The sequence below is a fragment of the Vipera ursinii genome (genome assembly GCF_947247035.1).
Source record: "Vipera ursinii genome assembly, chromosome: 3".
NCBI classification, from domain to species: domain Eukaryota; kingdom Metazoa; phylum Chordata; class Lepidosauria; order Squamata; family Viperidae; genus Vipera; species Vipera ursinii.
The window spans coordinates 202,783,733-202,808,817 of NC_139516.1; the positions used below are offsets into that span (position 1 = coordinate 202,783,733).

The 25,085-nt window shown below is 41.6% G+C and overlaps 1 protein-coding gene across 3 annotated transcripts in view; it reads right to left on the minus strand.

Annotated features, from left to right (window-relative positions):
- Positions 1-25,085, minus strand: part of ASAP1 (ArfGAP with SH3 domain, ankyrin repeat and PH domain 1) — a 106,614-nt gene that overhangs the window by 27,250 nt on the left and 54,279 nt on the right. For all 3 annotated transcript variants that reach the window (XM_083360051.1, XM_083360050.1, XM_083360049.1), the window contains exons 11-19: positions 19,516-19,616; positions 14,305-14,374; positions 9,456-9,543; positions 8,633-8,681; positions 7,570-7,733; positions 5,001-5,134; positions 3,667-3,758; positions 2,119-2,305; positions 336-421 (exon numbers count right to left, since the gene is read on the minus strand). In XM_083360051.1, coding sequence (XP_083216177.1) covers positions 336-421; positions 2,119-2,305; positions 3,667-3,758; positions 5,001-5,134; positions 7,570-7,733; positions 8,633-8,681; positions 9,456-9,543; positions 14,305-14,374; positions 19,516-19,616 — 971 coding nt within the window. The remainder of the gene's footprint in view (positions 1-335; positions 422-2,118; positions 2,306-3,666; positions 3,759-5,000; positions 5,135-7,569; positions 7,734-8,632; positions 8,682-9,455; positions 9,544-14,304; positions 14,375-19,515; positions 19,617-25,085) is intronic.

Below are 25,085 nucleotides of genomic sequence, written 5' to 3' on the forward strand. Positions count from 1 at the left end.
CCGTCCCCTTCACAGAGGGAAGATCTACAATAAGATACTGAAAGCATAAAAAAAACAGCGTGTAAAACTTTAAAAAGGCAAGAATGTTAGAAACTGAGAGGTGGGCGGGGAGGGCTTTTAGGGGGGCTAAACAGCCCCAGGGTTGTGTACTTGTCTGGGTGCCCAAGCAAGGGCACAGACCCATATTTTTACACCTTTACGGAAGGCCAAGTGACTGGGGGCTCCTCCCCACCACAGGCAGAGAGGAGAGTGTGTGCCTAAGTTATGCATGCGATTACACTGTGAAAGTCAGGGAGAGAGTAATTTATACCACAATAAAAACAAAGAGCGGTTACCAGTTTTGTACAAGGAAGTCGACCAGATGGAGAGAGGAGTGATCAGCAGTCCGGATTGCTAAATGAAGAGCGGTTTCCCCTGGCTCCTAAAGGCAGAAAGAAAAGGTGAAAATTAACAGCTCTGGCTTCATTTATGTCCTAACACAGACATGTCAAACTCGCGATGTCGCGTGACGTATCGGAGCTTTTTCTCCATTGCCGGCAATAGGGTGGGCGTGGTTTCCCACGTCCGGCCCGCGGGCTGGCAGTTTGACACCCCTGCCCTAACAGAACCACAGAGTTGGAAGGGACCTTGGAGGTCTTCTAGTCCAACCCCCCGCACAGGCATTCGAAGATATACCATCCCAGACATATGGCCATGCAATCTCTTCTTAAAACCTCCAGTGTTGGAGCACTCACAACTTCTGGAGGCAAAAGCCGTTCCACTGATTAATTGTTCTAACAGGAAATCTTCCAAAAAGTGTTCGGTAAGGTGCAAATGATCACTCTTACCCACCATATATGTGTACGGTACAGGTAGTCTTTGACTTATAACCATTTGTTTAGTGATTTTTACTGGAAACCAGCCAAAAAATGACAGAAATTGTGGTCATCTGACTGCAGAACGGCTGCAGCTGGCTGTAAAGTGCACAGGTTGCCAAGTGGCCATCATGACATATGATGGGAATCCCAGCTCCATTATGGTCATAAGTTGATGACTACCGGGAAGAATATGCAATTGTTTACTTTCTTAGGTCGAAGTAATAGTTGGATATATCAGGAGCCAAGCTAAAGGCAGGAGGAATGGGCTACTTAGAAGTGTTTGGTTAAAACAAAAAAAGTTAATTATAGATCTATTTCAATACACACTTCTACACATATACACTGTTCTGTCCCAGCCTTCGCGAGTCTTTGTTAGCTCACAAAGACCAACCCCTCTTCCAACAAGTAGGCTGGAAATGCAGGAAAAACAAACCCCTTTTAATATTATTTACAGACCTGCAAAATGTCCCAAAAGCAAAGACAAACAAAACACGATTCAAACGGAGAATTGTTCACAGGCAAGGCAATCAGAACAGGATCCCATGAAACATGAGTCCTTTGCAAACGGTTGCCTTCAGTAACCAGCACTGCCCACACCTTCCCTTTTTATTATGCAGCACCAAGGAGTGGCTTCTCAATGCCTTCTCCTCCTCCCTTGGAGCCACCCCATTGCCTCCCTCTGTCCTGCTCTTGTTGCCTTTCGGCGATTACGAGCGTCTATGATGTCTTCCAGCTGTGAGTCCTCAGAGTCTGACTCAGCTTCCCAGCACAGCTGAGCACGAGTGGAGGGGCCAGGCTCTTCATCAGATTGTAAGTCCTGGAGCTCATTAGAGCCTTCCTCTGACTCTGATGGCTCTCCAAGCCCCTCCTCCTCCTCTGATTCCCTGGACTCAGCTGCCGGGTCCACTGGCTGGCACGGAATCACAACATACACACACAAACATAGAGAGGTGTGTGCATTGCTACAAATATCATGACTATGATGCAATCCTCATTCCTGCCTGAGCAGGGGGTTGGACTAGATCACCTCCAAGGTCCCTTCCAACTTCTTCTTCTTCTTCTTCTTCTTCTTCTTCTTCTTCTTCTTCTTCTTCTTCTTCTTCTTCTTCTTCTTCTTCTTCTTCTTCTTCTTCTTCTTCTTCTTATTATTATTATTATTATTATTATTATTATTATTATTATTATTATTATTATACTTTTTCCCCGCATACACATGTCTCTTAAATGTATGCAAATTCAGATCCCTAATCTGAGATCTCACCTGTCCAGGCTCTAACAATGGTTCCATGAGTTCAACTCCTTCTGCATAAACTTGAATTAGTGCAAGTAAATCCCTGGATCTAACAGCCTCTAGTAGTTCATTCAGCTTAGCTGCTGTCGATGCACAGGTCTTTCTGGAGAATTTATGATCTACATATTTAGCAGTAATAAATTCTTTACGGGCAGTCCTGAAAACAAAACAAAGCAAAAAATGTTAACCAGACTGCTTTTACAGAAATGATCTGATTCAAAGTTACATTTCAGGTCGACCCTTAACATTAAGTCATCTTTATTCATCTAGTCTCCATAATCCATAATGGTCTGCTAGAGAGATGCTTCAGATGGGATGTGTGGAAAACCAGCAACTTCCTTTTTCAGCTTTTGCAGCAGCAGTGGTTTCTGAGTATCTACACATAGCAACAGCTCACAGTCACTCGTGACCTCTTGTCTGAACTACTGCAAAGCACTCTACATGGGGCTACCCTTGAAGAGCATCCAGAAATCTGTAGTGCAGAATGAAGCTGAATGGGAATAAAGAGTGTTAGGTGTTTGACACATCATTGCTTCCTTGGATTGAATGGCTTGCCAATGTGCTTCGGAATGCAATTCAAAGTGCTGGTTATCATCTGCAAAGCCCTTCACAACTTGGACCTGGGTGAATTGCGGGACCATCTTCTTCCAGTTGTTTCTACCCATCCAATTCAGGCAGGCAGGATGGGCATGCTGTGGATCCCATCAGCCAAGGAATGTCAGATGGCAAAAATCAGGAGACATGCTTTCTCTGCCATTGCTCCCTTCAGATAACGGTAGCAATAGTGATTGCACTTAGACTTATATACCACTTCGCAGTGCTTTAGAGCCCTCTCTAAGTAGTTTACAGAGTCAGCGTGTTGCCCCCCCCAACAATCTGGGCCCTCATTTTACCGACCTTGGAAGGATGGAAGGCTGAGGCAGCCTTGAGCAGGTGAGAATCGAGTTAGCCTGCAACACTGCATTCTAACCATTGCACCACCACGGATCCCAGGATAAAATTCACGCAAGGCTGTGAAGACTTAGCTGTATGCCTGGGTCTGTGGCCCCGAATGTATTAAGGGCCCCCATTTCCTGGCTGTATTTTTACTGGATATGATATATAATTATTTTTAACTGTTTTAATAGTTTTAATTGCCTGAGCCGTGAGATATGCAGTAAATAAATTTGATAACTAAAAATTGTCTTTGTTTTCATGATGTACCCCGCTCAGATAAATTTGATAAATAAATAATAAGAACTGTCTTTGTTTTTATGCTTTGTTAAGTACACAACCCAGAGTAACTTGAGATGAGCAGCTATAGAAATATAAACAATATAAACAAATATAAACAATATAAACAAACAAGTATACCCAGAGAAACCTACAAAAGGGTCCTGAAGCAGCCTCTTCCCTCCAACTTTGCAGCTTTCAGAAAAGCATCAGAGGAACATGTTGTTTGCAAATGAAGTGTTTAATAATTTGCACAAGTCTCATAGGTGTTTGTGAGCTATAAACTGCACTTTTTTTGTTACTTACATATCACTTGATGGAGTAGGTTTTGGAGACGGAGTCGGTAAGTTTCCCTCCATAATTTCATTAAAACTATTATTTCCTATATTCTTGGCCAGCTAAGAATGAAACAAAGAAACAAAAAAAAGCATGCAATTAAACAGATGCCATTAATCTAAGACTTTGCAACCACAATATAGTTTAAACCTATCTGATGTTTAAAAGCTGTCCTTCAATACAGTTTTATAAATGCTGAGAGTGAAAACCAAATGCAAGACTCAATAGTCTATATCAGGGGTCTTCAAACTTGGCCCTTTTATGACTTGAGGAATTCTGGGAGTTGAAGTCTACAAGTCATAAAAGGGCAAAGTTGGGAGACCCCTGGCAAAGAGGAATGCAAGCCCAACCAAAACAGAATTAACCTCAGTCCCTGTGTCTAGTTTCATGTTTACCAATAACACATTAGTCTTGTCTGGATTCAACTTAGTAGGCTTTCCTCAAACCCATTCCTGATTTGAGCATTCTGAATCTCGTGGCAATGCTAAACTTCCCAAGAATGCCCAACCTCTTCCAAACCACACCATCTCAGTTTCTGGAGGTAACTATTCTGAATAGGAAGAGACTCCAGATATCCTGGATATGCTGTGGCAGACAAAACCAATCTGTCTCAGGACCAAAATCCCCTGGAACACCTCAAATTGCTTCCAGCCTCAACTCCAGATTGAATGTAGATTTCTGAAGGATTATCAATGCATAGTCAGTTTGGTCTAGATCAGAGGTCCCCAACCTTTTGGGCACCAGGAACCGGTTCCATGGAGAGAGGTTTTTTCCGCGGACCGCAGGGTGCGTGATTTTGTGTGCTGCCTGCATCCCGTGGATGGGGCTTTGCTCGTTTGTAAGGACCGTTTCTTGGCATGCCTCGGCCCAGTGCCGGTCCACAGACCTGGGGTTGGGGACCCCTGGTCTAGTGGGAGAGACAGTTTCATCTAGTGCAGGGATATCTTGGCAAATTTATGTGGACTTCAACTCCCAGAATTCTCCAGCCAGCTATGCTAGATGAGGAATTCTGGGAGTTAAAATTACCAGGGTTGGACACCCCTGGTCTAGTAGTTAAGACATCAGGCTAGAAACCAGGATATTGTGGAGTTCTAGCCTTGGATTAGGCATAAAAGCCAGCTGGGTGACTTTGGTCCGGTCACTCTATCTCAGCCCAACCCACCTCACAGGGTTGTTGTTGTGGGGAAAATAAGAGGAGGAAAGTTATGTTTGATGCCTTAAGTTACTTATAAAAATAATAAAGGTGGAACATAAATACTGGTCTATCCATTTTTTCCTTAAAATTACAGCAGGTAATTAATTACCAAGAGTTCAGATGTTCCTAATTTGTCCAATTCTAAAGATTGGATACGAGAAATATGAACACCCATTTCTCTGTGTATTCCAGAACATTCTATACAGGTTAAAATGCCCAGGTTAGTAGAAATCCAGGTTGGATCTAAAGAAAATAAAAAACAGAGAAGAAAAACGTTAAAAAAAATCTTTCAATAAGAACAAGTTTGGGTACAGATTGTCCTAGCCCAGGGATAGGCAACCTTGGCTCTTTTATGACTTGTGGACTTCAACTCCCAGAATTCCTGAGCCAGCATGGCTCAGCTTGGAAACCTCTCCCTTTTCCCTCAGCATGGCTGGCTCAGGAATTCTGGGAGTTGAAGTCCACGAGTCATAAAGCGGCCTAGGCCTAGGCCAGGGGTAGGCCACCTTGGCTCTTTTATGACTTGTGGACTTCAACTCCCAGAATTCCTGAGCCAGCATGGCTCAGCTTGGAAACCTCTCCCTTTTCCCTCAGCATGGCTGGCTCAGGAATTCTGGGAGTTGAAGTCCACAAGTCATAAAAGAGCCAAGGTTACATACCCTTGGCTTAGGCTTATGACAATTGAGACCAAAATTTCCACTGCTAAGCGAGATAGTTAAGTAGGTTTTGCCCCGTTTTAAGACCTTTCTTGCTATAGTTAAGTGAATCACTGCAGTTGTTAAACTGGTAACATGGTCGTAAAGTGAATCTGGCCTTCCCCATCGACTTTGCTTGTCAGGAGGTCACAAAAGTGAATCACGTGACACCCCCCCCCCAGCACACTGCAGCTGTCATAAATATGAGCCATTTGCCAAGCGTTATGAATTTTGATCACGTGACCATGGGGATGCTGCAGTGGTCATAAATGTGAAAAACGGTCATAAGTCACTTTTTCCATTGCTGTTATAGCTTCGAACAATCACTAAACAAATGGTTGTAAGTTGAGGATTACCCTTAGTTTACTATAATCAGAAAAACCTGATGCTTTTTGATAGTTTTGTTATACTTTAGACTGTATATCAAATATGTCTTAGGAACAAACTTCCAGGAGTCATCTGTGTGTGAGTTGGGCACCCATATATATATATATATATTAATAAATAGAAAGAAACTGTATGGTTCCTAAGATCCTGCCATACATAAAAAACATTTTGGAAGCAGCAGAATACAGCTTCCAAGATCTGCAAGTGGGCATCGCACACCACCCAGAGGCTACCATATGAGGACAAATCATACAATGCAAACATTGCTTGGAGGTGGAAGATGCTTCTCATGTAATCTACCAGATTCCCTGCATGGATTGCCCCTGTGACTATGTAGGACAGATGGGAAGGAAGCTAACCACCAGATTGCAAGAACACAAGCGAGCGGTCAGATGAGAAGACCTGAACTCATTGGTAGCCTCACACTGCAGTGAATAAGGACACACATTCAATTTCACAGCTACTAAGATTGTTGGACGAGCAGGCACAAAAACAGCCAGGGAAGTGATTGAAGCCTGGGAAACAGGCCCCTTGTCAGTCAGCAGGAATGCTGATTTACCACCACCTTATCAGCTACTTAGGAGCCCAAGGAAACAACAGCCAATGACTTAATAGCCAGACATCAACACCCCAATCAACGAAGAAAAATCCAGACACAACGGAATAGCCCAAAGCACACATTCTGCAGAGAGAGAAGTTCCCTGAGGATGGGCTCCAGCTTGGAAGATTAAACTTCTGGTCCCAGTGACTGGCTCAGATTGGATTGATTTTATTTATTTATTTATTTATTGATTGATTGATTGATTGATTGATGGGATTTATATCCCGCCCTATCTCCCGAAGGACTCAGGGCGGCTAACAACAAAACATATAATAAGTACAGAAATCAAGATAAAAATAAAATTAAAATCATCCGTGCAATAAATTAAAATTAAAAACTAAAAAATAAATTAAAAATTCTAAATATAATTAATTAAAATGCCTGTCAGTCCAGGTCAGTCTGGTGGAAAAGGAGTGTTTTGAGGCCGCGGCGAAAGGATTGGAGATTTTGGGCCATCCGAAGCTCAGGGGGGAGCTGATTCCATAGGGCTGGTGCTCCCACAGAGAAGGCCCTCCCCCTGGGGGTCGCCAGCCGACATTGCCTAGCTGACGGTACCCTGAGGAGGCCCTCTCTGTGTGAGCGTACTGGACAATGGGAATTTGTTCCCGGCAGCAGATGGTCCTGCAAGTATCCCGGGCCTAAGCCATGTAGGGCTTTAAAGGTAAGTACCAGCACCTTAAATCTCACCTGGAGGGCAACTGGTAGCCAATGCAGCTCACGCAGGAGGGGTGTAATATGGGAGTATCGGGGTGCTCCCATCACAACCCGTGCAGCTGCATTCTGCACCAGCTGAAGCCTCCGGGTGGTCTTCAAGGGCAGCCCCATGTAGAGAGCATTACAGTAATCTATACAGGAGGTAACGAGTGCGTGGGTGACTGTACGTAGGGCATCTTGGTCCCAAAAGGGGCGCAATTGGTATATAAGGCGAATCTGTGCAAAGATTCTGCAATAAATAAATTTCCCAAAAACGTTATTGTTAATGTACACCCAAGTACCTGGTGATCCACAGTCACAACAGACATCATTTCCAGCCAATCTCTGAATGTCATCAATGATGGCTTTTGTAAGATCTTCTAGGCTGTTCTCCCCTGTGCTCTGTTCTCCACGGAAAGCCATATTCAAAGCTTCTTCTTTGCTGTTGGTCAGTACTGATATCCACCTAAAATAAAACAGAAATAATAACAACATCAATTACTCTACATAAGAAACTATAAAAGAAATACATCAAGAACAAAATGTGAAAACTGTCCCGTATTCTTATTTTGTCCCATCTCTTTCAAACTTTGAAAGAGGTGAAACCAGAAAGTTTGAAAGACATGACACAACACAGGTAGTCCTCGACTTATGACCACAACTGAGCCCCAAATTTCTGTTGCTAAGTGAGTTTTGTCCCATTTTACGACCTTCTTTGCCACAGTTGTTATGTGCATCACTGCAGATCTTAGGTTAGTAACACAATTGTCAAATGAATCTGGCTTCCCCCATTGACATTGCTTGTCAGGAGGTCACAAAAGATGATCACAGGACCTCCTGGGACACTGTGACTGTCATAAATATGAATCAGTTGGCAAACGTTTGAATTTTGATCATGTGAGCACAGGGATGCTGCAGCTGTCATAGGTGTGAAAAATGGTCATAAGTTACTTTTTTTCAGTGCCTGTAACTTTGAACAGCATCCCCAGGGTCATGCGATCAAAATTCAGCCGCTTGGCAACTGACTCATAGTTACAACGGTTAGACTGTCCTGGGGTCAAGTCATCACCTTTTGCGAGCTTCTGACCAGCAAAGTCAATGGGCAAGCCAGATTCACTTAACAACTGTTGTCACTAAGTGAACAACTGCAATGATTCACTTAACAACTGTGGCAAGAAAGGTCATAAAATTGGGCAAAACTCACTTAACAAACGTCTCACTTAGCAACATAATTTTTGGGCTCAATTGTGGTCGTAAGTTGAGGACTACCTGTATACAGCCATTTTAGCAGGCAACATTAATCTTGTTTATTAACTGGACAAAAATGAACTTTTCTAATAACTCCAGGAAGGAAAATGTTCTTACGCGACATAATCTTGTTCATCCTCTGCCTGAAAGTGGTATGTTCTGTTATCTGGAACATAAACATGCAAATCTTCAAAACAATGAACACATTAATTGCATTCCTAGAGAAAAAAAAATATTTAAAGACTTAAAAGCCAACGTTTAGTAACTAAGGACATATGCTGAAATGAGTCAGGGAACCTTCAGAGATTCTATTTTCAATAGGAAACATTTTGTTCACATTTAAAAAAAGAGCTAACTTTCTCTTACAAAAATATCCAGACAGGAATAGTACTAAATCAAGGGTGGGCAATTAATTTTCCCAAGGCGCCACATGAGAAACTGGAACTGTTATGGAGAGCTGACAACGCCCCCTCTGCTGCCTTTGTACCACCCCCCAATGCCACCACTGCACCACCACCCTGCCCTCTGCCACTGCCGCCCTCCCACTCTCACCATTGAAGGTCGGACTTGGACTGCCCATAGGCCAGATACGGCCCACAGGCTGTAAATTACCCAGTTCTCTTCTAAATAAATGTACTATAGGCTAAGCCTGAGGGAAGGGTCAAACGTGTCATAAATCATGAGTCCCAGCGTGCCCACAAGAGATCTAAGTCCAGCCCACCTTGAATTCCTTCTTATCTCCTGCTCATTTCCCTTGTCCATTAGTTGGCCAGATTATTGTAGATAGCTTAAGCTTGCAATAAATCTTTATACTCATTTGAACTGCCTGAATCTCTTGGCTTCCAACCAAGGCTTGACATGTACATCTTCCAACGACTGTTCAAGATAACCCCCAATCCTAAACAACCTAAAACCCAAGTAATTAACTTGAAAGACATACGTGATATCAGGTCAAATGATTTTTTGTCTTCAGCATTTGGTTTCACTTGGCATGTCAGCAGATTTAATTTAGCAGGTTGCCTGTTTGACTTAAACATAAGAAAAACACAATTTCAGTTTATTTAATGTCTGTTTCATTATATTTTTAACTTAAAGGTCACTATCGCACTGATGTTGTATTTTTTCCCCTTGTCCATTACCAAATGTATTGACCTTTTCATTTGCACCAATAGTCCTTGGTGGGCTAAGGGTGCATTAACAGAAATAAACAATTTCATCTTATCTGTAACTCATTCCTGAGAAATGTTAGAAGGTTTGGAAGAATTGATTTTTTTTCATGAGATGTCAGGAGGCATATTAATTTTCTTTCCTTCTGTTTCATTATGTCTGATTCTTAAGGATTGCCTGAACAGGTTCCTGTAGCTTTCTTGGGAAGTTTTTCCAGAAGTGGTTTGCCATTGCCTCCTTACTAGGGCTGAGGGAGACAGACTGGCCCAAAGTCACCCAGCTGGCTTTGTGCCTAAGATGGGACTAGAACTCACAGTCTCCTGGTGATTGGCCCCAAGTCACCCAGCTGGCTTTCAAGCCTAAGGCGGGACTAGAACTCTCAGTCTTCTGGCGATTGGTCCAAAATTAACAACCTGGCTTTCATGGCTAAGGCGGGACTAGAACTCACAGTCTCCTGGTGATTGGCCCCAAGTCACCCAGCTGGCTTTCAAGCCTAAGGCGGGACTAGAACTCTCAGTCTTCTGGCGATTGGTCCAAAATTAACAACCTGGCTTTCATGGCTAAGGCGGGACTAGAACTCACAGTCTCCTGGTATCTAGCCTGGTGCCTTCATCATGACACTAATGTTGCTTTCCGTTACTTGATTACAGTAATCTAAAGGCTACACTAAGCATAAAAAATGGAAACAGAAATAATAATAAAGAAAAACAGCCATCATTAGCTTAGCTTTTAAATCAAAATGAGCTTGGTTATTAATGATTTTAAAAAAATACGTTCTAACACAACGCTGGTAAAGAAAAAAAAAAGTCTCTTTTAAGCCTTCTAGAAAAACTATTTCTTTCTCTATTACTTTACAAAAAAAAAAACCCATATTAATTTGGCCAGACATGGATGGAGATAATTTTGCAACTGAGAAGAAACTATTTCCATCCATTAGAAAAAGTATTCCACAATCACTACTAATGACAGCTTGTTCTTGAATACAGGACGTCCTTGACTTACAACCAAAAGTGAGCCCAAAATTTATGTTGTTAAGCGAGACATTTGTAAAGTGACTTATGCCCCCTTTTCCAACCTTTCTTGCCCCAGTTGTTAAGCGAACCACTGCAGTTAGTAACTTAGTAACTTGTTTGTTAAGTAAATCTGGATTCCCCATTGACTTTGCTTGTCAGAAGGTCACATGACCCCGGGACACAGCAATGGTCATAAATATGAACCAGTTGCCAAGCATCCGAATTTTGATAACGTGACCCTGGGGATGCTGGAAAGGTCGTAACTGCGAAAAACGTTCACAAGTCATATTTTTCAGTGCTGTCGTAACTTTGAACGGTGCCTAAATGAACTGCTGTAAGTCAAGGACTGCCTGTACCAAATTCAGCCTCACTTTTCAGAGACGCAGATGGAATGCTTTGGAAAACAGACAGAACACAAGGGGGCGATATTTGCTCAAGGCTGACCATTAAATCAGAATTAATCAGACTGGAATTTTTCCTTGCTATTTCTATCCTCTTTGAAGCAACTTTGGCTCAAAAGTTGTAAACGTGATTTAAGGCTTCAATTTACACTCTCTGTTTTAAGCCAGACCATCACTCAAAACCACGAAAGCTATTTGCTCCCAATGATTTTCACTGAGTGACAGCAGAATGGCAAACCTTCTAAATTTTGAATTTCATTTATATAAGGGAACACATCTAAATATCAAAACTTATTTTCAAATGGTAAATTTCCCTGGAGACTGTCTTGTATGAGCTGGGAGTGAACGTCTGGCTACAATAACTACTACTAAGTGTTATGTGAGGTAATAACAAGGAAAACTCCTAATACCAAAGCTCTTAAATGAAGGACTATATTTAAATTAACAATAGATTTCTTGATCTACAAGGGTAGGCCACCTTGCCTCTTTTATGACTGGTGGACTTCAACTCCCAGAATTCCTGAGCCAGCATGGCTCAGCTCGGAAACCTCTCCCTTTCCCCTCAGCATGGCTGGCTCAGGAATTCTGGGAGTTGAAGTCCATGAGTCATAAAAGAGCCAAGGTTGCCTACTCCAATAATCCAAAGTGTTTCACGCATTACAAGGAATACGTACATTTTTATCTACATATTATAAATAATGGTTTGCAAAGAAAAATATGCATTCACATATTTATGCCCAATTTTGAGAAGTTACCGGAAATTTAGCAGAACTCAAACTAGGGCGTTATGAAGCCTGTAGAATCGCAACAGAAAATAGAGCATTGTGAAGTACAATTAGGCCTCGACGTATGACCACAATCAAGGCCAGAATTTCTGTGGCTAAGTGCAACAGTCCTACTTTACAACCTTTCTCGCCATGGTTGCTAAGTGAATCACTTAAATTAGTAACACGGTTGTTGAGTGAACTGGCTTCCCCACTGACTTTGCTTGATCGGAAGGTCGTAAAAGGGGATCACGTCACCCCAGGACGCTGTCCCCGTCATAAATATGAGTGAGTTGCCAAGCGTATGAATTTTGATCTTGTGACCATGGGGATGCTGCAACGGTCGTAAGTATGAAAAACGGTCATAATTCACTTTTTTCAGTGCCATTGTAAGTTGAGGACTACCTGTATAACAGGGATGTCAAACTCAATTTCATTGAGGGCCGCATCAGCATTATGGTTGCCCTCGGGGGGGCAGGGTGTGTGTGTGCCCATGGTGGGTGTGGCCTACTGGGTGGGTGTGGCTGGAGTGCGTGTGGCCTATTGTGTGGGCACGGCCAGCTCTACATCATTTGCGTCAAGGGTACCTATGGGGGCCTGGGCAGGAGTGGGACAGATCTGAGGGTCTCTGGCAGAAGGAGATGGGACCGGGCAAGTGCCAAGGCATGGTCCACTGAAGGAGCCTCACTGTTCCTCTCAGGCCATGTGGGGGGGAGGGGGGGCTGGAGGGTGGCGCGGAGGTCAAATGCCCAGCCCAATCCTCAAGCACCTGCGGCACTAAGCCCAGCCCCACTTCCCCAAGGGGTGCCCAGCTACACTTACCTCCTCCTCAAGGCTGATGCTGCTGTGCTTGCTCTCCTTAGCCAGGTTGCTCATGATGGGTATGAGGGCAAAGTCAAGAGGGAGGCCTACTCCCTCTCCATGTAAGGAGACCCAGCTTTGTATTCAAAGCTTCCTTAGCAATAGGATGGGAGACACCCCAGGATAGGCCAGGAGGAAGGGGCAAGGGGATGGTGAAAGGGCAGCAGGGAAGGACTAAGGCAGGACTTCCATCAGACCCTCCCTCTCCTTCCTTCCTTCCTTCCTTCCTTCCTTCCTTCCTTCCTTCCTTCCTTCCTTCCTTTCCTTCCTTCCTTCCTTCCAGTCACAGTTTTCTTCCATACAGTATTAACCTTGTGAACTTTAAAGTGTCCTCCTTCCGTTATGTATTCAAGATGGACAGTGAGTAATATTTATATGTTACTTATATGTAAGGATGTAGGTCTGTACATATGTTGTATATAGTATGTTTTAAATGAATGTTATGTATGTGTATACTTTGAGAGGAAGCAACTAGATTTCATTTTTAATGTGTGCCATTGTGCCCACAGGGAAAAAAAATGACAATAAACGTTATCTAATCTAATAACAGAGAAGTAGATTCTCCACAGAAAGTGGTCCCTTGAGAAATATTCCATGGGTCTGTGTAAGACAATATTATCACTGTTCCTTGCAGACAGAAATTGCCTTTAGGAATAGTCCTGGGTTTCCGACCGTTTGTTTAGTTCTATGTTGTAACGGCACTGAAAAGGGCGACCTGTGACCCTTTTTCACACTTGTGACCATTGAAACATCACATGAACATCACATGAACAACATGTGTCATGGTTCCGACAGATGAAACTCTTCAAAGAACTTCAAGGCACTGTTCACCTCAAAGAATCTTTATTTGAGTAGCATAGCATCGGCACTTACATAGACGAAGCCAAAAACTGAGTTCCCCTTTCCTGAGCACATAGTATTAAAGCACAATTCCCTCCCCCAATTAACAGTCATAAATCACATTCCCCAATTAGTTTGAAATGCAGGCTTCCTCTCCAGCTGGCCAATTCTTATCATCTCTTATTTCAATAACCTTGGTTCTCATACTAGGTTCAGTATTGTTATGTCTAGCTAAACTCTCATGCACATTCCTCCCCCCAGCACCATCTAACTCTAAGAGTAAAAGCAAAAGAAGAAAATGGTTGCATCTACATCTGTTGTCAAAGCAAAAACATCCGATGTTAGCAGCGTTGACAACATGTTCATGTGATTGAAATTCGGACACTTGGCAACTGGCATGTACTTATGACGGTTGCAGTGTCCTGGGGTCACGTGATCACCATTTGCATCTTTCCGAGGAGCAAAGTCAAGGGAGAAACAGTTTCCAGCAAAAAAATGCCCATTTTGAAATATTGGATTCTCATTTATAATCACTACATTCATTTAACGACCACAGCAAAAAAAAAAAAAAGGTCCCAACCAGTCCCAATTGGAGCCGTAAGTCGAGGACAGCTGTATTGTTCTACTGCTATTCAGTCCAAAATAAAATTAATCTAATATGATCTAATCACTAGACTAGCCTTGATATTAACTTCACTCCACAGGGTGGGGATAATCATTTACAATATAAAAAGACTACTCACAGTTGCATGCGAAATGGTCAGGATTCCATTTTTAACTGTACATTTTCTTCTCTGCCAAACTTTACGTATGCTGATAAAAAAAAAAGCAATATGAATCAATCTGCTATTATTCAAAATTAAGATTTTTTTTCCCATCGGGTGCGGCAGAACAAGCAGGCACCATCTGATATACTTCCCGCATTTGTCAGAAATATACACAATTTGTATCTAAATGAAAAAAAAACCCCTATATTACTCAAGTACACAAATAGGACTACTGATAGAAGAGAATATTTGTAGCTCAAGGTAGAACAGTGGGGTCCTCGGTGTTCTCTGAGCTGGGTGGTTTCCTTGCAGATGTTTCGTTACCACACTAGGTAACATCATCAGTGCAATGGTTTGGTAATGAAACATCTGCAAGAAAACCACACAGCTCAGAGAACACCAAGGACCCCACATAAATAGGACTTTTCTTCATAGGCAATTTTCACTGCTCCATTGAATTTCTTGAGTTTTATATACACTGCGTGCAATGACACACCACTAGGCAGTCAACCAGTCTACTATCTAAGAACGATGGAAAAGCGCAGGGTGTTAAAAATTAAAAAAAAAACACCTAACTTTTAACTCACCTGTTGTATATCCCTTACCTCTGACAGAAACTCATTATTCAAAACAAATGATACTAAGTCAAGTTAAATTAAACTACTTAAATTTGTTAGCAAATAATTAAAAACATACATAACTGTAAATATTTTTCAGAGTGCCTCTTTGAGGTACCTCCAGGGTGCACGAGCCCTGGGAGACATTTTGGGAGAACGCTCTTGCATGGCCTTGCGGCATCCAAAAACGGTAGGAGACAAGCCCGATTCTCACGCAGAAGATCAGGGCCCTCTTGTGTGGCCCAAAGGGTCTGGAGGCCTGGCGTATCCCCCCCCAAATGAGATCACGTATCGCCTGTGCCAAGGGTCTTCAAACTTGGCCAATTTAAGAATTGTGGACTTCAACTTCCAGAATTCCTCAGCCGGCATGGCTGGCTGAGGAATTCTGGGAGTTGAAGTCCACAAGTCTTAAATTGGCCAAGTTTGAAGACCCCTGACCTGTGCTGTGACAAACCTGTCTTAGATCTGTTACCACCAATCTAACAGCTAACAAATATGTTAGCATAAAGGTGTTAGCTTTGTTAACAACTAACAAAAATGGTGCAGAGTCTCCTTGAGCAGGGAGTTGGACTGGAAGACCTCCAAGGTCCCTTTCAACTGTTATTCTGTAATTCTGTAAACAGGGCAGGTGCAGACTTAGTTCTGCTTGACGATAATTCAGCAAAACTGGGTTGAAACAGCCACATTATTCTCCCCAGTATAAGTCCTATTTCTTCCAACTTTACACTGCCAAAAGGCATTTTACTTTTCCTCATGCACAGTAGGTACTTTTCTGAAAAGAAAAGGCTGTGTTATTTTTTTTCCCTGTTCCATGATCTACATTTTTCTTTACAAAAGCTCTTTCATTAGGCTTCTTACCCAGGCCCTCGCCACAGGCCTGCACGCGTAATGACTAAGCATATGGGGAACAGCTACATTAATTTATCCATTCAATTAAAATAACACTAAATTAACATTTAACCAAACACCATACTGGTTTTGGACCTCCGCCCCCCACACTTTTTTGACCCCTGCTAAATTGCACTTGATAGTCAAAGCTATGGTTTTCCCAGCAGTAATGTATGGCCGCGAGAGGTGGACCATAAATAAGGAAGGCTGAAAGATTGATGCTTTTGAATTGTGGTGTTACAGAGGACGCTTGAAGTGTCCCTTGGACTGAAAGGAGATCCAATCAGTCAATCCTAAAGGAAATCAACCTTTACTGCTCTTTGGAAGACGGTGGATTGTTGTGAAAAATTGAAAGCAAAAGGAGAAGGGGACGGCAGAGGAGGAGATGGTTAGATAGTGTCATCAATGCAATGAACATGAGTTTTGGCAAACTGCGGAAGACGGTGGAGGAAAGGTGGGCCTGGTGTGCTATAGTCCATGGGGTCACTAAGAATTGGACATGACTTAGCAACTGAACAACTTCAACAAATTGCACCTCCTGATGGAAAGTTGGATTAGTTTTGATTTGCACAAACATAATAATAATAATAATAATAATAATAATAATAATAATAATAATAATAATAATAATAATAATAATAATAATAATAATAATAATAATAAGAAGAAGAAGAAGAAGAAGAAGAAGAAGAAGAAGAAGAAGAAGAAGAAGAAGAAGTAGTAGTAGTTGGAAGGGACCTTGGAGGTCATCTAGTTCAACCCCCTGCTCAGGCAAGAAACCCTATACCATTTCAGACAAGTGGCTGGCCAGTCTCTTCTTAAAAACTTCCAGTGTTGGAGCATTCACCACTTCTGGAGGCAGGTTGTTCCACTGATTAATTGTTCTCACTGTCAGGAAGTTTCTCCTTAGTTCTAGGTTGCTTCTCTCCTTGACTAGTTTCCATCCGTTGCTTCTTCTCCTGCCTTCAGGTGCTTTGGAGAATAGCTTGACTCCCTCTTCTTTGTGGTAGCCCCTGAGATATTGGAGCACTGCTATCATGTCACCCCTCACCCTTCTCTTCATTAAACTACACATACCCAATTCCAGCAACCGTTCCCTATATGTTTTAGCCTCCAGTCCCCTAATCATCTTTGTTGCTCTTCTCTGTACTCTTTCTAGAGTCTCGACATCTTTTTTACATTGTGGTGACCAAAACTGGATGCAGTATTCCAAGTGTGGTCTTACCAAGACATTGTAAAGTGGTATTAATACTTCACGTGATCTTGATTCTATCCCTCTGTTAATGCAGCCTAGCACTGTGTTGGCTTTTTTGGCAGTTGCAGCACACGGCTGGCTCATATTGAAGTGATTGTCCGAGATCTCTCTCACAGTTACTACTATTGAGCAAGGTACCACCTATACTATACCTGTGCATTTGATTTTTCCTGCCTAAATGTAGAACCTTACTTTTTTCACCACTGAATTTCATTTTGTTAGATAGTGCCCAGTGTTCGAGTCTGTCCAGATCCTCCTGTAGTCTGTCCAGATTATGCTTAACATCATTATTTCTTTATTCATAAAAATTACTGGCTCACCTACTAACACACACCTGGAAATCTTATTAATTTCAGTTCAAAGATTTAGACCGGGGGTGTCCAACTTTGACAACTTTAAGACCTGTGGGCTTCAAGTCCCAGAAGCGTGGCTGGCTGGGGAATTCTGGGATTTGAAGTCCACAAGTCTTAAAGTTGCCAAAGTTGTTGGATATTCCTGTTTTAGAGAGATCAGAATATGCAGAAATTTAATGCACAACGATGGCCTTTCTACTATGTCAATTAATACGTAATGAACAACAAGCATCTCATTAAAAGATAAAGACTGAACTTTAAAATTATTGACATGTTTAGTCATATTTGCTCAGATCTGAATGCGTTATTACATTCCACTGGGTTATAATAAATGGAGTTTGGGCTGAATCTTTAATTATACTTAATATCTCTATCAGAGTTAGGAAGAGGGTTGAAAGAGATTGATTTTTATTTTTTTTGGAAGTGGGGATTTGTGACTGATCAATAAAACAGCAATAAAACAGGCTGCCTTCCTAGGCAATTTTATTTTTCTGATTTATAGGAAAATAACCTTGAGACTGCACAGTGCTCAGCTACGAAATGGGACATTATGGTTAAGAGTTCTGGCATCACGTCTAGTTTCTTTATTTTGTGTTTCGATTTCTCAGGAATGTGTATGTCGTGTCAGCTTAGAAAAAAAATGTATTTCAAATACATGCGGATTGATTTTTAAAAAATAAATAATGCATGAATATTAAAAAGAAATACAGGTAGTCTTCGACTTACAAACTATTCGTTTAGTGACCATTCAAAGCTACAACGGCACTGAAAATGTGACTTACAACTGCATAATTCACTTAACAACCGTGGCAAAAAGTTGTAAAATCAGGTGCAGCTCACTTAACCACACTTGCTTAGCCATGGAAATTCTGCCCCCAATTGTGGTCATAAGTTGAGGACTACCTGTACGTAGACTTATTTTCTTCAAGCAACCTATAAATACATGATCCCTTCAAACCTAAGTCAATTCCTTTTTATGATTAGTGCATTTAGCACATAAAATCCCTATAACAGCTTTTCAAGTTACGTCAAACCGAGGTGAACCAAGCTGAAAAATGAATCTTCCTTTTCTAACACATGAAATATATTTATGTGTATCCTTTGTAAAAAAATATTTTAAAATGCCTATTTATTAGCTATATAAAAACAGATTTATACCACAGTCTCAACCAACCATGTGCTTCTCTTGAGCTGCTGTGAGATGTTTGATTGGACAAGAATGCAGTGTAGTGTAGTGTAGTGTAGTGTAGTGTAGTGTAGTGTAGTGTAGTGTAGTGTAGTATAATGTAGTGGAATGGAATGGAATGGAATGGAATAGAATAGAATAGAATAGAATAGAATAGAATAGAATGGAATGGAATGGAATGGAATGGAATGGAATGGAATGGAATGGAATGGAATGGAATGGAATGGAATGGAATGGAATGGAATAGAAAATGGAATGGAATAGAATAGAATAGAATAGAATAGAATAGAATAGAATAGAATAGAATAGAATAGAATAGAATAGAATAGAATAGAATAGAATGGAATGGAATGGAATGGAATGGAATGGAATGGAATGGAATGGAATGGAATGGAATGGAATAGAAAATGGAATGGAATAGAATAGAATAGAATAGAATAGAATAGAATAGAATAGAATAGAATAGAATAGAATAGAATAGAAAATGGAATGGAATAGAAAGTGGCATAGCATGGCATGGCATGGCATAGAATAGAATAGAAAATGTGGAATGGAATGCAATGCAATGCAATGGAATGGAATGGAGCGGAACAGAACAGAACAAAACAGAACAGTTGGAAGGGACCTTGGAGGCTTTCTATTCCAACCTCTTGCTCAGGCAGGAAACCCTATACCATTTCAGACAAATGGCTGTCCATTCTCTTCTTGGAGCAAAAGTTCTCACCAGCATTAACAGAAGCCAATTTTTGAAATGCTGGAAGGTTTTGAATGCAATAAATGGAATACAAAATACTTGCTCTATTCCAAGAAGTCAGTTCTGCATTTTTAAAAAAAAATCATTTCATTGTATTAATTCATCTGTCAAAGATCGTAGTGTGAAATCCATACCCATCGCTTTTCTTTAAAAGGTATCCCTTTTTTTCACTGCCGTATTCTTTATTTCCCTGAAGTTGATGCATGCTGTATCCTCCTTGCCGGCTCTGTGAATCCTAGACAGTAAGAAAGGGACAAATATATTGATATTTTCCTTCCCCTGATTAGATCTTTGTTTTCTTTGCTTCACCTTAATTCCTTTATTTACAGAACTACAGCACAGAGAATGATTTCGTTTACAGAAGACTGGGACACAGACTGTGTGTGTGTATATATATATATATATTGGCTTAGCAGATAAAGGATTATTGCATACTTCCACAGTGTCAAATAGCTCTGAATGAAAAACTTAGCAGCACATTTAGTTAAAAATAAAATCAGAATGTACGATGGAAAAAACATAGAAGAGATGGAAGCAAGCAAGCTATATACACACATGTAAAACACATGTATATTGATTGTTCAATGATATTTCCAACATCTCATTTTTGTTCTTGGGTTTGAAATTCGAATGAAATTCAAAGGTATACATGTGCGGATGTCTGTATATACCTATGGTAAACATACACAAATACACAAGCCTGATGAAAAATGTGACTGACAGTGACGACAAGATCTGCAAATTTACTGTGAATATAATAGCCATTAATGCATTGACTTACTCTCCTAGACTTCGATCAGAGAAGGCAAAAAACAAAAAAGAGAGAGAGAGAGATAGAGAGAGAGAGAAAGAGAAAAGACAATTTATTTTTCTAAAAGGATAATACTTTGCAGCCTATTTCAATTCTCAAGACTTAGCAAGGGGTGTAATAAAAAATAGTCAGAAAGGATCAGACAATTGTTTTTCTTTTATAATAAAATTCTTAATGCCAATAGAAAGATGTGACACAAATCCCCACAGAAATTGTGTATAGAGGGAACTTAGCAACCATTCATAGTTACAATGGACCTTCCCAGGATACTTGCAACCCTATTCCAAAATTCCAATGCCTATCCCCACCCCGTAGTCATGTGACTGCATTTTGGGTGCTCGGCAACTGGCCCATCTTTATGGCAGTTTGCAATATCCTGTGGTCATGTGGCCACAATTTACAATGTTTTGGGGGGTTTTTTGCTGCAAGTTGGCGTTTACTTCTGGTTTTTCCACCAAAAAAGAGAGCACCCATTGCAAATAGTGGATTTGCTAACAATCACTGCAAAAAAAAAAAAGGTCATAAAATTGGGTGCGATCACATGATGTACCTCCTAAACACTTGCACAACTTACGACTGTAATTCCAGGCTTAAATTCGATCATAAGTCGAAGATCACCTGTTATGTATGTTTTTTTAAAGATAGAACAGAACAGCAATACCAAGAGCTTACTGACAGCCATTCTGTAGCGTATGCTCTGATAAATGGCCACTGATTCTGAATTTGAAATTAATGACACTAAAATTTAACCACAATTCCCCCCTTTCCCTATGTTTCACTTTCGTTAAGATTTGTTGAATCTGAAACAAGAGCACTTGATTTCCCCACAAGATCTGAGTCCTTTTCTTTGCATCGTGTCAACTAACATGCGACTCAGTGAGTACAACGTTGTTTTGGATAGAGTGGGTAAATTTGGGAAACACAGAAAAATCCCTATAAGGAGATTTTTTCCCCCTACCCCCAAATGTAACACCAGAACACCCTTTCATTCTTCTCCATGCTTCTGTTTCCCAAACTGTTTTCCTCCTCCACACTTCCCTACGTAGATCCAGAATGGCAACGACGTTCTTGCAATTTTTACAAGGAACAAAGCACCGAAGGAGATGATCCGGTTAGCAGGGAAGAATTTTACACTATGCACTTGCTCTACCTTCTACTTTTAACATCAGCCTTGAGAAAATTATTATTATTGTTGTTGTTATTGAATGGGGCACTAATTAGAAACTCATGATAAGTTCGCCTATTTTCCTAGAAACACTTTCCACGAAGTCACTGTGGAAAACAGTACACAAGACGCCAAGTTTAATGTTGCTCCCTTCCATCATGCAAAATCGCAGATTTCCGAGACGATTTAACAAAAAAGCTCTATACTGAAGAGTTATTTGAAGGGGAGGCACATGCCCGTGTACTAGAGCAACAAATCTAACTTTTTAATCCCATCCTACATGCCCAGGGAGCAAAATGACCTTTGTAGTGTGTTGGTGTTTCATTCACAGCAACCGGGCAGGGCTAGTGTTGAACAGTAGAACTGGAAAGGGGGAAAAAAACCTATTGTGAATAAATGAGATATATTACTCATATTTCTGTACCGCTTCTTTCCATTAAATGGGTCTCCCAGTAGTAATGTATGGCCGTGAGAGCTGGACCATAAGAAAGGCTGAGCCCATAAGAAAGAGCTGGACCATAAAAAAGACTGAACTGATGCTTTACAATTGTGGAGTTGGAGAAGACTCCTGTGAGTCCCTTGGACTGCAAGGAGATCCAATCAGTCAATCCTAAAGGAAGTCAACCCTGACTGCTCTTTGGAAGGACACAGACTGTAACTGAAGCTCAAATACTTTGGCCATCTAATGACAAGAGAGGACTCCTTGGAGAAGACCCTGATTGTTGGGAAAGATTGAAGGCAAAAGGAGAAGATAAGATAATCTTTATTGTCACTTTACTGTGGGCTCAACGGCACACATCAAAAATGAACTATTATTTTTTTAATTCCATTTATATCCCGCCCTTCTCCGAAGACTCAGGGCGGCTTACAAGCTTAGCAGTAGCCTTCATTCTATGTATATGCCTGCTTATTAGGGCTTTCACACACACCCCAAGCAGCATTATTACAAAGTCAGCTTAATTGCCCCCAACAATCTGGGTCCTCATTTTACCTACCTCGGAAGGATGGAAGGCTGAGTCAACCTTGAGCCTGGTGGGATGCGAACCTGCACTAATTGCAGGCAGCTGGTGTTACTTAAGGAGGCATTAGCCCACTGCTCCACCAAGGCTCAATTTAGTTGCCCACTCTGAAAAGTGTACACATACATAACACACATTTAAAACATACTATATACAACATATGTACAGACCTACATCCTTACATATAAGTAACATATAAATATTAATCACTGTCCATCTTGAATATATAACGGAGTTCACAAGGTTAATACTGTATGGAACAAAACTGTGGCTGAATCTGGATGTTCTGGATGTTCTGCTTCGGATACCATGGAGCCCCCTCCTCCCAGAAGGTAACAAGGAAAACAGGTTGTGAAGAAGATGAGTAGTGTCCCAGATAATCTTACAGACCCTGTTCAAACAATGCTTCTGTGCTATGTCCTGGATGGGAGGGAGGGAACTGCCAATGATCTTTTCAGCCATCCTCACCACTCTCTGCACCGCATTCCGTCCGAAGCAGGGATGCTTCCAAACCAGACTGTGATGCAAAGGGGATGGCAGAGGAGTAGATAGATAGTGTCATCAACACAATGAACATGATTTGGGGCAAATTCCAGGAGACAATGGAGGACAGGGGGAGTGGGGGGCTGGAGTGCTATGGTCCATGGGGTTGCCAAGAGTTGGACACGACTTAGCGACTTGAAGAACAACAAGAAGTAGATGATGTGTAGGAATGACCTTGGGAGGCAGGAGGAAATCTTGCAGCCAGGGCAATGTCCTGGAAGAGGCAGCTCAGTTCATGCTATCAGTCTTGCAAGGTAGCCCAGACAAGAAACACGAACAGATGATGTAATCCTATCTTATTGTAAGGCTGCTGTCAACTCTACAACGAACCTGGCGAATCCATCTTGATTGTTCTAGGTTGCCACAAGAAAGGGTGGGGGTGTGGAGTATTTTCGCTAGTCTAAACAATTCTGAGTCCTGTGGGAGCTAAGGTCAGTTAGCTTACAGCAGGGGTCTTCAAACGTGGCCCTTTTATGACTTGTGGACTTCAACTCTGGGAGTTGAAGTCCAAAAGTCTTAAAAGGGCCACGTTTGAAGACTTCTGCCTTAGAGGGTTAGGCGTTTTATTGGAAAGCCCGCCACGTTTTTCTATTGGCGAGCGTAGCCGATTGCATAGCACTGGGGTGGGAAATTTGACTTTGGAGTAGTGTAACTCCTTGGAGGGAATTTCAGACTTGGTTTCACTTTTGACCCTGCCAATATTTTGTAACCAATAAACATGTTCTTTGAGGAAGCCTCTAGCCTCGGAGTTCTGATTTAGTTAGTCTTAAGCATTGGAACCATGACAGCTACATTAACAGAATCTTAAAAGACTTCAACTATTTTCTGCCTCCTCTGTTTTTAGTCTCTGGAAGACTAAAAATGCTCCCAATGCTTTCCCACTAGCTGCAGACTGAGCTGCCAAAGAGCTATGGTGGCCCAGTGGTTAGAATGCAGTACTGCAGGTTAACTCTGCCCACTGACAGGAGTTCGATCCTGACCGGCTCAAGGTTAACTCAGCCTGCCATCCTTCCAAGGTCAGTAAAATGAGGACCCAGATTGTTGAGGGCGATATGCTGACTTTGTAAACCGCTTAGAGAGGGCTGTAAAGCACTGTGAAGTGGTATATAAGTCTAAGTGCTATTGCTATTGCTATTATCAGACTGTAGACCTTTTTCTGTTTCCCAGAGTCATTTCCACACACAGGTAGTCTTTGACGTATGACCCCACAATTTCTGTCACTACGTGAGGCAGTTGTTAAGTGAGTTTTGCCCCATTTTATGACTTTTCTTTCCACAGTTGTTAAGTGAATCTGGCTTCCCCATTGACCTTGCTGGCCAGAAGGTTGCAAAAGGTGATCACATGACCTCGGGGGCACTGCAACTGTCATAAATACTAACCAGTTGCCAAGCATACAATCACATGGCCGCAGGGATGCTGCAACGGACATAAGTATGAAAATTGGTCATAAGTCACTTTTTCCAGTGTCATTGTAATTTTGAATGGTCACTAAGTGACCATTGGTTCAGGTATGTCGAGGACTACCTGAACCATCACAGGGAGGCTCCAGGAACTTTGCACTGATTGCAGGAACTCGGGAGGAAGACAAAGTAACCATAATAGTTTCTGAATATAAGAGCTTTCCCCGAGAGTTACTTGCAAATATCTGGCAGCGTTCACAGCCTGTTTTCCCAAGGGACAAGAAGCAAAAGTTGAATCCTCACAAGGAAGAAGCTTGCTGTTACAACAATGCCATTCGTGGGATGAACCTTTAGCCCATATGGCTAAAGCCACTAGACAAGAGAGTGGAAGTGATCATCCACATCCTTCAATCCTCCATGTATAAAAATGAAGTGTAAATTAAGTTTAAAGAGCTAGGCCAGGGATGTCCAATCTTGATAATTCTACATCTCATGGACTTAAACTCCCAGAATTATCCAGCCAGCTATGATGGCTGGGGAATTCTGGGATTTGAAGTCCACAGGTCTTAAAAGTTGCCAAGCTTGGACACCCCTGAGCCAGGGTGGCTAGGGACTTCTAGAAGTTGAACTCCACGAGTCTTAAAAGTTGCCAGGGTTGGACGCCCCTGAGCTAAGCTATTTAAAGTTGAATCAAAGAGAACAAAGTAAAACAAAGCAATGTTCTAGAACAAAAACACAGGAAGCTCCAGAAATGGAAGAGTTATCA